The sequence below is a fragment of the Triturus cristatus genome, chromosome 11 (assembly GCF_964204655.1).
Source record: "Triturus cristatus chromosome 11, aTriCri1.1, whole genome shotgun sequence".
NCBI lineage: Eukaryota > Metazoa > Chordata > Amphibia > Caudata > Salamandridae > Triturus > Triturus cristatus.
The window spans coordinates 839,552,675-839,565,280 of NC_140594.1; the positions used below are offsets into that span (position 1 = coordinate 839,552,675).

The 12,606-nt window shown below is 43.4% G+C and overlaps 1 protein-coding gene across 4 annotated transcripts in view; it reads left to right on the forward strand.

Moving 5' to 3' along the window:
- The window catches only part of LOC146785506 (uncharacterized), a 691,519-nt gene that overhangs the window by 593,689 nt on the left and 85,224 nt on the right, over window positions 1–12,606 (forward strand). For all 4 annotated transcript variants that reach the window (XM_085634607.1, XM_085634608.1, XM_085634610.1 and 1 more), the window contains 2 exons: window positions 3,114–3,346; window positions 6,254–6,383. In XM_085634607.1, coding sequence (XP_085490733.1) covers window positions 3,114–3,346; window positions 6,254–6,383 — 363 coding nt within the window. The remainder of the gene's footprint in view (window positions 1–3,113; window positions 3,347–6,253; window positions 6,384–12,606) is intronic.

The following is a 12,606-nucleotide window of genomic DNA, read 5'->3' on the forward strand; positions in this document are numbered from 1 at the left end:
GGCCCAAACCCTGGCCGCCCACCGGAGAAACGCCTGATGCCCGCTGTGGCCAGTCTGGCCCTGCAGAAAGGTGTCCCTTCCTGCACAAAAACAATCCTGCATGCAATGCAGGCACCCTTGCACCATGGTGCAAGAGTGCCTGTGTTAGCGCTAGGCAGCCCATTGTGTGCCAGCGCAGCAGGAACGGACCGAAATTCGCTGTATGCCTTAAATATGGCACATTCCTGCCCTTTCCGAGTGGCGCAGTGCAGCAAGATGACTTTCTGTGCTGCACTGCGCCGCTTTACCATATTCCAATAATATAAACCAGCACGGTTTTCATGTGCACATTAAGATCTGTTTAACTGAAGGTCTCTCAGCCTAAGGCAGGCACCTCTTTCACAGCTCATAAAGCGCTGAAAGACTGGGATGAGGAGACCCTGCAAAACCACTGGAGGTGTCCAGGCAAGCCTCAGTCTGTGAGCAACAAGCTGAGTGTGGGTAAAGACCGCCCAAACGCAGGGCAAAACTGCAAAAAGCAGGACAGCTGGCCATCCTAGTGTGTTAGGCTAGTGTACCACCTATTTGCTCTGGGGTCTACTGTGGTTCCCCTCAGTACTTAATTTCAGACTGTAGTTTCTGGTACTCGGCACCGGCATTTAATTGGTTTCCTGTGCTCAGCACCTGCACGTAGTTTTCATCGCCACACTTCTGACACTCTGCCACATGGTGGTGCTGCTCATCTAATTTGAGATGAACAGGACATCGGTTGTTTATGAATATAATATATATTTAAAAATTCTAATACCTGCCTCCACAGCCATTCTGTTTGCTTTGGGTTCCTGGAACAATCTGAACTATCGCACTTACAGGCGGGAGAGATGGTTAGTAGTTGTTTTGGTACCGTCATTGGCAACGATGACGGGGCAATGGGTGATGCAAGCTTCAGTGTCCTCCTGGTCAGGACCATGGCACTTATTATTTGACAATTAAGCACTTGTTCCCCTGATGCCACTCAAGCTTACTGGGTCTCTTATACCCATGATTGTTCTTTTACTATATAGATGTGCAGTGAGGTTTTTGCTGTAGGGTGTGGTCCATGAGACATTTAATTCTAGATACCCTGGAGCAGCAACTCATTGTGTACCTCCAAAGCATGAGGAAAGACTAATCATCTACATCAATCCAATAACACAATACATTATTAATGACTTGAGAACACCCAATAAAGAGAATCTTGTGTGAGTTACTGGGTTTTGTTAATCAATTTTTGAGTTTAATTATTTATTCAATAAGCATTAGTCTTTTAGGCATCATTCAAACAATTGATTTTTCAATATAAGCAAAAATACAATATTGGTTTTAATTACAGTTAATATTGTAATAATACATCAAGCGTGTTCCATAAAGGAAGTTCCCTAATCAAAATTAAATTGGAGTAATATAGAATAAGGTCTCAGTTAAGATACCCAATAAAGGGGGGTTCTGATGAGAGAATCAATGCATAAGCATAAAGCCTTTCCATATCAATCTGGAAAGTATTTTCAGCTATCAATCAGCAGACATCAGAAAATAAACTAGGCAGCCTTCCATTTAGAGAAGTATAGTCTCAAGAAACTCTGAGATGAGTCTCTAGCAAAAGTGAGTGAGAGAAGCCCCCCTCTAGTCTAGGAACATGCACTTATATAACACACAACACTCTAAATGGTAACATGTTTCTTTTTGCCTTTGCAATTTCCAATATGATTTTAGTAAACTCTTGGGACGAGATAAGATCCCCAAGTTCTCATGTCTCACAATAGCCCATAGAAACGTCCTTGAAAAGATACTTCATACACATTTTGCAGTTTAGACAGTTCTTCTTATGAATCATCCTTCCTGTTGACTCCTCTCCTCCCGGTGAGAATCTCACTATCGGTTGTCTAAGACAGACTAAATGGCTATTCACTAGCTAACAGAAGGCTTCTGGAAAATTACAGCAACCCCAGCTCTAGAGAAAAACATCTTGTGCAATAAAAAACATCTCAATGTGAACATCAGGGCTTTCAATGCCTAGGCATTATTTTATAACCAATATGGCATTGTCAGTTAAGCTGACCTAAGTGAGTATATTGCTATTCCTTTTATATGCTTACAATGCCTAAGTATGATTATCTACTACAAATGTTTGCATTCGAATGTACGTTTTATTTTCCATATACTTTTGAACTTTTCAGTTAAATGCATTTTTATTTTTAAAAGAAAAATTTGCGGCAGCACATCTAATATGGATGCCACCAAAATAAAATGCATTGCCCCAACAAATAATTCCAAAAATGAAAACCTGAAACAAAAGCCCATACTAAATTACATATACAAGAAGGAGTTAACTTCCCCACTAATATCACCTGATTGCTTGTAATTACAAACCAATGTATGAACATATTCCAAGTGTTATTCATAGGTCCCCAGATGCTCACACTGCCTGTCATGTGTGTGTGTACTCCCCCTGCAGTCTCTCCGTGCACAATACTGACTGTCCAAGTGCCTTATGCATGCATGTGTGGGTAACAAAGAGGAGTTCTAGTTCTCTGTTAGGTATGAGCAATGGACTCCATTCTTCCTTCTCCAGCAACCGCTAAACTATGTGCTTTGCATCTACAGTTTTGGATTTGTAACAGTGGGCAGAAACTTTTGTACTTTTGTATACATAATTAATGTGTATCAGACACCAAACGTCCATAACTGTGATAACATGATATCAGCTTCTCGGCCTAGCTAGCCTGATGCTGGGTCTGGTAGCTCAGTAGACTAATGCATCCCCTGCAGGGACCTTTGTTTGACCTCATGGTTACAGGTTCAAATCCTGGTGGGTCCACTCAGCCTTTCATCCATTTGAGGTCGATAAAATGAGTACCATTGAGTTGGGTAACAATAAACATCTGTTATTTAGCGCCTTGAGACCCCTGGGTGATAAGTGCACTTTACAAATACAAGTGTTATGTTATGTTATGATGGACCTGTCCGTGAATCAATCAAGTACATTTTAGACTGTTCCAAATGATGTACTTTCCCCAAGATCCCTTTTGTTATCACAGCATGATATGAGAAGTATTTTACCCATAATAACCCTCTCCGTACTCAAAAATTTCCAGCAAACAGACTTTCAAATCTACTCTGAGTACTGCAACAACCACCCCAATGCCTGCCGTGAGCTGTCCAATCTGGCCAAAGTCAACAAGTATGTGTACTTCTTTGAGGGATGCCGGCTGGTGCAGAAGATGATCGACATCTCACTTGATGGGTTCCTGCTGACACCAGTCCAGAAGATCTGTAAATATCCACTCCAGCTGGCCGAGCTTCTGAAGTATACAAGTCCTCAACACAGGTCAGTTGCAATAATAAAGCATGGCATTGGCACAGTGCAATGGCTTAGCCTATTCACACAGGGAGCACTAGAAAAGAGCTCAACAGTCTTTACAACTTACTTAGGGTTTGGCAGGGCAGAAGGAACACCACACTTCCATGGCCCTACGTTTCCATCAAACATGCAGATCTGCTGCCGCATTTAGAGATAGGGAAACCTGTTTGATGGGTTACCATTAGCGGAGCCTTTGCTAACTCCACTGACAGTAACCCTTCACCCAGCGGTCCACCCTTGTCAGGTTGGCTGGGTCAGAGGGAAAATTAATTATTTATTTAATTTTCCCTCAGCATCGTCCCTTGAAATCCGCCATCACCCCGCCGCACCGCTGTTACCTGCACGTACCGCGGCTGAGTGGCGGTCACCCCACCATAATGAGGGCAGTTCAAATGTCACTGATTTTCCCTGCCTGTGCCCACACAGGCAAGTAATATGTACAATGGCCCCGAGATGCTGGAAGAAAACTCCCTGCACATTGTGCAATTTGTATTTAGTTTAGATAAAACAAACTACCACCTTGTGACTTTGTTTTCTGTAAACAAAAAAGTTTGCTGAGCGGGTGCTATGAACACAGTTCCCATTCTGCAAACTAGCAGTGATGTGAGAGAAACCACCACAGGCATGGACCTCTCAAGAGGGCAGGCTCTCCACTGCTGCAGTGGCAGAAGCAATGGCCTCCACAATCCTGGGCGCCTGGCCAACCATCCACCAAGATCTAAATGAGCCCTTAGTTGTTTATGTTTGAATGGACAACTGGACATTTAAATGTCCAGGTTAGAAGGCAGGCCTATCAGCAGAGATTAGTCAGAGATTCCATTAACTCCATTCAGTCTTTGGGTCTCCTCAAGGACCCCATTAACCTCTACGGATAACCTTCCCTTCCTCCTGCAGATCTTGTGGCTACTGACTTTTCTACTGGATACAACATCGATTGAATCTAGGGCTTGATCCATAGCCAGAATGTCAAGTAGCCAGCAAAGATGACAGCGGACTAACAACTTCTTTTGTTGCTTCTTAAACAGGACAGAGTCTTCTCACTAGACAGGAACACAGCTAGACTTGGGTCTGTTTCTTCAGTATTGATTGGACTAAAATATTATGGTTCTTCATGTCTGCCTCCTCTTATAGGAGTTTGGTAAGACTCTGTATTTGTGCCTTTTCACCCAGAATACTGTCCTGAAAATTTTAGGAACTAGGCTTCAACTCTTCTGGAATATAAAGGTGTTGTTCCTGTGGACTCATGCAGGTCCCAGTAGCAGACTGATGTTGCTTTGTCGCCCACGCACAACATGGGCTGTTTGTACTTTCTTTACCTTTTAAATATTTTTTTCTACCACACTATTTGCAATTGGTGAGAATGGGAATGGTCATTCACTGCTGTTTTCATGTGGTTGTCCATTGGCTCTTGGTTTGGTTCCTTCTGTGTTGTATTGAAAGATTTGAAAGGTGCAGGAGGACATGTTCACTTTCCTGATAGTCTAACATCCATGCTATTAACCTTAGCAGTTTGCTTCTCTAATTAGTCCATCTTATTCGTACTCTTGACTTATTTTTACTCCCTTGTATCTAACTTACCCTGGTCTCTAGCTTCTCAGTAATGTGGCTCGGGAATCCCTTTATATTAAGCCCTTTCTCAGTGATGAAGATATCTTAGTCTGGCTAGCATCTGAATTTGTAGATGGAATTGAGCCCCGATTTTCCGCTTACAAGTGTTAAACTAACAAGGTCAGACTGGCATATAGGGCAATCAGGCAGTGCCCGATGGGTTGGTCTCACAGGTCAGTGTGTGGGCCGATTTTCTAACATGTTGTGGGCCTGCTTTACTGCCAGGTGGGCTGTGTTTTTTTCCTGTCGATTTCACTAGTATTGCCACAAGCATTGCCTGCAGCAAACGCAAATGCATGCAATCCCCCATACCTTGCAAAATACCCACACAGCGTGCCTTTACAAGTTCAAAACTGGCTTGATTTGCAAATGTGTGACACTTTTAAGCTATCTGGTTCACCAATGGGGGCTACTTTTATTTTGGTGCCTGAGCCTATGTTTCGTCCCTATCCGACCGTGTCCACTGATTGAGGAAGATGACCGCTCATCATATTCCTGCTCTTTCATGTTTATGTGGTTAAATACTTTTCATAGTGATTTACAGCTCAATGGCTGTCCACTATATACCATTTGCCTGAGGATAATACAACTTTTTCTTGGGTTTTCACTGTAGCCTCCCTTCTGCAAGTATTGTTTTTCCAGCACTTCACAGCGTTGCTTGTCCATCCAAACACCAGAAGCGAAGGGCCATGGATTGAAAACCTTGGCACAGATAAATAAACCCCCAGCCAGTCTATTTCACTTTTTTGACAAACTGTGACTTTGGCATAAACATGTCATTTCCCATCTGGCATTGGTGATGTTTAAAGAAATATGGCTTTCACATAGACATGTCAACCCCCAGCAACTGCCATTGGGACTGATACCATGAAAAGCACCTAAAGCTTATTTAGGGGCTGTTTCTCATTTCGACAATTTCGGGAGGTAATGGCACTGGCAGATACAGTGATGTAACCAGTACTACCCAATTTGATTAACACCAAGATTGTATCTTGGGTAACCTCTCATTGCCAATGATATCCCAATTTCTATCACAGATTAGTGGGCAATTCTAGAATTTGAGCAGATACATTGATCCCCAGCTCAGCTCAATTGAGCGTGTTGTAAATATACCAATTCCAAGCGGATTTTCATGACTTCAAATTCACATTTGGACTGTATGGAAGAGATGTATCCAACTCATAGCATGTGAGTAATGCCCTACCTTTATGGGCCATGATGCCTGCTGCACAAACATTTCTAATATAAAATAATTATCTTATTCAGGGACTTTAAGGATGTCGAAGCCGCCCTAAATGCCATGAAGAATGTTGCTAGACTCATCAATGAGCGGAAGAGGCGTCTGGAGAACATTGACAAGATTGCCCAGTGGCAGAACTCCATTGAGGAGTGGGAGGTACTGTGTCCTGCATCCATCTTGCATGTGTGGTCTCCCACTCATTGATAGAGGATATGAAAATATATTGAGCATTCACAGCCTAGTATTAGTTTTCTGTGTGAGGTCACCTACCCAAAATGAATAATTACTCTTGAAGAATGGATTCTCTCCTACATAGAAGTATGAACACTCTGCTCCCCTTGAGTGAGAATAAGAAAATGATTATCCTAATACCATGTTCTAGAGGAGTAATTGGTCTAACTGTTAACAAGTTGAAAAGTGATGGGATTTGTTGTGAAGCGTTGATTTATGTATTGCCATTCATAACGTTTTTGTTATTCTCAGACATGATTCTAGGCTTTCTTTTCACCTGCAGTCAATTTGCTCCTCACTGATTATACAGTCTGGTTGCTTATGTCCCTCAACAAAAGAGACATGGCAATTGGGAAGGCAGTTTGGGCTGGATTCTCCTATGAGGGTGTGTGAAGATTGTTGTGCATATGCTTGTTTCCCAAGTTGAAAGGATTTAGAGATTTGATGAAGGTAAACTCAGAAGTCCAGGCTAGAGTGATACAGTTGTAGTGGTCACAGGGACCCAAAAGAGTGGTAAATTATTATGTGAGCTCTGGCATGCAGGTCTTTTCCAGATGAAAGGAGGCTGCTGTCTCATGAGGACTGCAGTGACACCATTTAAAGAGCCCAAGGAAGGCTGACTCGGGCATTGCCATAGCAGCCACTCTACCTGAGGTGCCTCGGAAAGGAGTTTCTAACTCAGATATTGATGCTGCTCTCACTGCACCTCATGTGCCCCTAAAAGAAAGAGCTGATCTGTCATGAACATCGAAGCTATTCCCATTAATGTGTTTTTAGGTCTCGCCTAGCGACCCAGTGCGAAGCGCTGTCGCCAGCGAGATCAATTATTGTCAACTTGCTTTGGAAGGGGGACAGGACATGTGCACGAGCACAAAGGATTGCAACTGTGAATGCGTTTGTGAACGCGTATGATGGCGTTAGATTAACTTGCAGAACAGGGGATGTGCAAGTGTACGGCTAGCGCCGCATTCACGCGCCTCCTGCTTCCTTATGCAACAACTCCCAGGACAGGAAATGGGCGCGTGTACGACTTGCTTTCTCGCTAAATAAATACAGGAGATATGCATGCGCCAGCTTACACCGTGCGGTGTGTTTATATATCTCCTGCTCCTGTTTTATTGCTAAACAACGGAGAGGATTTCACATTTGCATGCGACAGCCTATGGCGCGTTGGCACGGTGTGGGCTTGCTTAGTCGACAAGGATAGGAGAAATGCAGGCTAGCTTCAACCACGCTTTGTTGTAATACTCCTCCTTCCTATTTTTTTGCTACACAACTCAAAGCGCTGCATAAATGTAGTCAACAGCTACGGCGCGTTTCCGCTTACTGCTTCCTTGATGAACACATGAATAAATAGGAGAAATGCAACCACACGCTGTTGTATTACGCTTTTTCCTGTTTTTTTGCGGGACAACTCATAGCGGTACGAGAGGATTTCACATATGCCTGCAACAGCCTATGGCGCGTTGGCACGGTGTGGGCTTGCTTAGTCTACAAGGACAGGAGAAATGCAGGCTAGCTTCAACCATGCGCTGTTGTAATACTCCTCCTTCCTGTTTTTATGCTACACAACTCAAAGTGCTGCATATATGTAGTCAACAGCTACGGCGCGTTAACGCCTACTGCTTCCTTGATGGACAAATGAATAAATAGGAGAAATGCATATAACAGCCTATGGCATACATGTCGCGTTCTTGCTTATAAGCATACAGGGACGTATTAATCCAAGTTACTTTACATTAGCATACGACAGCCTATGGCGTGTTTTCACTGTGTGGGCTTCTTTGCTAAACAAGGGCAGGACATATGCAGGCAACAGCTTACAACGCACGCAGTGTGAAAACGCCTCCTTTGCTGCATTCCGTTATCATATGCTCTGCTTTCTTTTTCTGCTTACTGCCTGCTCTATCACTTACCCTTTTATATTTTTTTGCTTTCACGCATACTTTTTATTATGTTCATACCTTACGTTCGGGTTTCAAAATACTGCCGCTGTTTTTACATTTTGCCATGTGTGCGTATTGGTCTAAAAACCTTTCAGCAGACATAGCTTTTTCATTACTTTCGCTGCTGTCTCAGACCTAATTATAGAATCTTTTCACTCGCATTAGCAATAATGCGCTTTTACTTACTTTAACAAACTACTCTGTTTTTCTATTGCTTTGTAGCACAATAGTTTTTACTTTTTTTAATTTTTATTTACACTTACATGCTGTAACGCTAACATGTAATGCGCCGCGTAATACACCATTATGTACTAACATACTTTTGGAGACCACACTTGTTCCTCACAAATCTGTTTTTGGCTAAGGGGCAAATTCCTTACCGTAATCTACAACACCATCTTACCTCCTTCTTCAATAACACACTTTAGTTCCTATACCCCATGCTGTGCTCTTACCCGTTCTCCTAAAAGCTTCCATGTCAATTGCAAGCAAAAAAAAAAACAGACTACAAGGCGCCTTCAATACATCGGCTGTTCTATATAATGTTTTGCAATTTTCTCAAAGCGACCCAACATTACAATTTTATATACGTTTTTATTTATACACAATACCACATGCAACACACTATATGGCGTTGCAGGTGTGGGCTTCCTCGCTAAACCGCAATACAAACTTGCTAAACAAAAACAGTAGATATGCACGCGCCAGCTTACACCGTGCGGCGTTAGCTCAACTTGCAGGACAGGAGATGTGCACGTGTCCAGCTGGCGCCGTATTTACGTGCCCCCTGCTTCCTTGTTCAACAACTCCCAGGAGAGGAAATGGGCGGCGTCCCACTGGCGCGATGTTAATACGTTTCTTGTTTCATTGTTGTTTAAGAGGATTTCACATGTGCATGCAACGGCCTATATGGCGTTGCAGGTGTGGGCTTCCTCGCTAAACAAAGACAGGAGATATGCACGTGCCAGCTTCACCGTGCGGCGTGTTTATATACCTACTGCTCCTGTTTTATTGCTAAACAAGTAAAAACATTTCACATATGCATGCAACAGCCTATGGCGCGTTGGCACGGTGTGGGCTTCCTTAATCGACAAGGACAGGAGAAATGCAGGCTAGCTTCAACCAAGCGCTGTTGTAATGCACCTCCTTTCTGTTTTTTTGCTAAACTACTCAGAGCGCTGCACATATGTACTCAACAGCTACAGCGCATTACCGCCTAGTGCTTCCTTGCTGAACAAATCAATAAATTGGAGAAATGCATACAACAGCTTATGCCACACATGTCATGTTCTTGCTTATAAGCATACAGGGACGTTTTAATACAAGTTACTTTACATTTGCATGCAACAGCCTATGGCGCGTTGCCACGGTGTGGGCTTCCTTGGTAAACAAGGGCAGGACATATGCAGGCTACAGCTTATAACGCACACCGTATGAATGCGCCTCCTTTGCTGCACGCAGTGGAGAAGTGTGGCTCAATGATTAGAGCAGCAGACCCTGATGCAGAGGTCTAGCCCGGGACCAGGGTTCAATTCCCCCCCTCAGCGGGTCTTGGGCTCCAAAAATTCCACGGAACTGATAATTCTCACCTCGGTGCCTATTCCAATCAGGGAGTCCCACTCTGCAACTCTGGGCAATAGCTTGCTTAATCTCCACAATGGCCCCCACAATGCTAAGGATGCCTGGCCTCCACCTTGGGGATGCCCAGAAATGGACGCCTCACAGGGAATGCCAGGATGGGTTCCACAGCGGTATTCGTACAAGCGCCTTGAGACCCTTGCGGGTGAGTAGTGCGCTATACAAGTATCAAATTTACATTTTACATTTACACGCGTATGGCGTCTTTACTAAACTACAAAACAGAAAATATGCACAAGTACAAGTGGCGGCATATAAATACCTGTTCCTTGCTTGCTTCCACACACACTGCCAATCACCCCTAAATACTCCTATTCGCGCACAAACCATTTGTAAAAGATATCACATATTACATTCTCCTTTTAGACCACTAGCAATTTTGTTTTTACATGCATTCACTTTTAAAACCGTTCACATACACCCCCTTTTACTAACGACCAAAACTCGCCAAACTCTTAGCCAGCCCTCTAACTACTAACAAACTGTTCTTGCATTCTGCCTAACTTTACTCATCCATCTAATACGCTGCCTACCACCAGTCACTCTTTTACAACTGGACAAGTTAGCCAGCCATCACAAACATTTACGATGTAATACTTAGTTGAAACGCATACCACACATTTCATACCTTTTATTATACCCTTTAATCTAATCCGCTGTTAAGCTTGTCACAATACATTAAATACCTATGTTTCCAGTTCACAAACTAAAAACTCGCTAACACGGTTCACACCGTTGCTATAGCAAACGCCACTATAAACTAAACTCAATATTACCGCCTCCAAAACCGCCAAATAAAAAAACGCTGCAAATTTATACCAATTAAAAGCCTTTCCATAATACAGACCACACATTTATACATTTTGTTTAACAAACTTACAGTTTTGGTACCATTGAAATCTCCTCCTCCGAAGCTGCTCGGCTCCCCACAACACGCTAACATATCCATGCGTACAAGACCACATTGTGCACGCGTATGGCGTCATTAGCAAAACGCCATGAACAGAAATGTGCATGAGCACGGCTGCCAACGTATTAGCACGTTTGTTGTTTTTTTGCTAGCACGCGTGCAGCACTGTTCGTGCACTATAACCAGCAAACAATAATACATGTATCTTGCCAGGGGCGTAACACATGCCCCGCAGCCCCCACAGTATGAGGGGGCCCTTACGCTCCAGAGGCCCCCTCACTCTCAGCAGAGAAAGACGGCTGCGCCTGCAAGCAAGCCTCTTTAGTCTTCGCAAATAAAATGTTGCTCCTGTGCGCACAGCCTTCCCAAGTCCTCATAAATTAAACTGTGCGCGCACGCCCAGAGAGGGTCTCTAAGCCTACAAGCCTTCCCTGTCTTACTGTCTCGCTCCTACAGAAAAACCAAGCATTTGCAATGCAATAGGTCTCGCATTTGCGAGAGTTGGAGCTATTGACATTGTAAATGACAATGCCTTTTATTTATGCGTTTCAGAACCTGCAAGCTGTGCGTAAACAAGCACTTTGTACAACAAATGAATAAATGGCATTGTCATTTACAATGCCAATAGCTGCTATTGTCATTGTAAATGACAATGCCTTTTATTCATTTGTTTTGAAAACCTGCAAGCGGTGTGTAAACACGCACTTTGTAGGTATAGTCCTTACTTACGAGAAGCAAAGCTGGCAGTAAAAGAGACTGCCAGCCTTGCTTCTCATAAGCAAGGACTATAAGTACAAAGTGTTTGTTTACGCACAGCTTGCAGGTTTTGAAACGCATAAATAAAAGGCATTGTCATTTACAATGCCAATAGCTCAAATTCTCGCAAATGCGAGACCTATTGTATTGCAAATGCTTGTTTAATAGAGTGAGCAACTACAGAGTGGACAATGAAGTTGCATCCGCTCACTGTCTCCTGAGAAAGGGAGCCCAATGGCAAAGGCACAGGAGACACACTTAACACAATTGACTGTGAGAAGTAGGGATTACTGGCAAGCACCACATGCATGCTCAAAAGCCTCTGAAAGGGGGGCTTGACATACTTGGACACTATGTCCAATCCCGCTTCTATGTCCCTAAAAGAAAGGGTTGACTCTTACAAGAACACCACACCCACCCTAATTCACGTAAATTTGAGCCAGTGGGGAACTAGCAACTAAAAGCAGAACTGGAAAATGTGTTCAAACCACCCTATAACGTACCTAGTGAGTTAGCAAGGGTATACAATCATCTCTGGAGTATTGGGGCGAGGGGCATATTATATGTGTCCACAAAAAAAGTGTGTGTGTTCCCTCAAAGCTGCTTGCCAGTTTCGAAACCTGCTGGCCCCTCTGTCCATCCACATCTAAAATCAGCCCTGGTCCTCAACATTCTAATGGTTTTCTCTGTTTCCCATATGGCCAGTCCTGATCAAATGATAGAACCTGATTTATATCTTGGCTGAGAGGGAACTCATTAGCAATGGCTACTGAGTTCCCTGCTCGCCAAGACTATTGTCTGCCCAATTTATATTTGGGCAGATCATAGTTTGATGATGGCAGAGACTACTCCATCTCCACTGTGGTCAAATTCCTATGAAGGCCAAAGGAGTGATCCA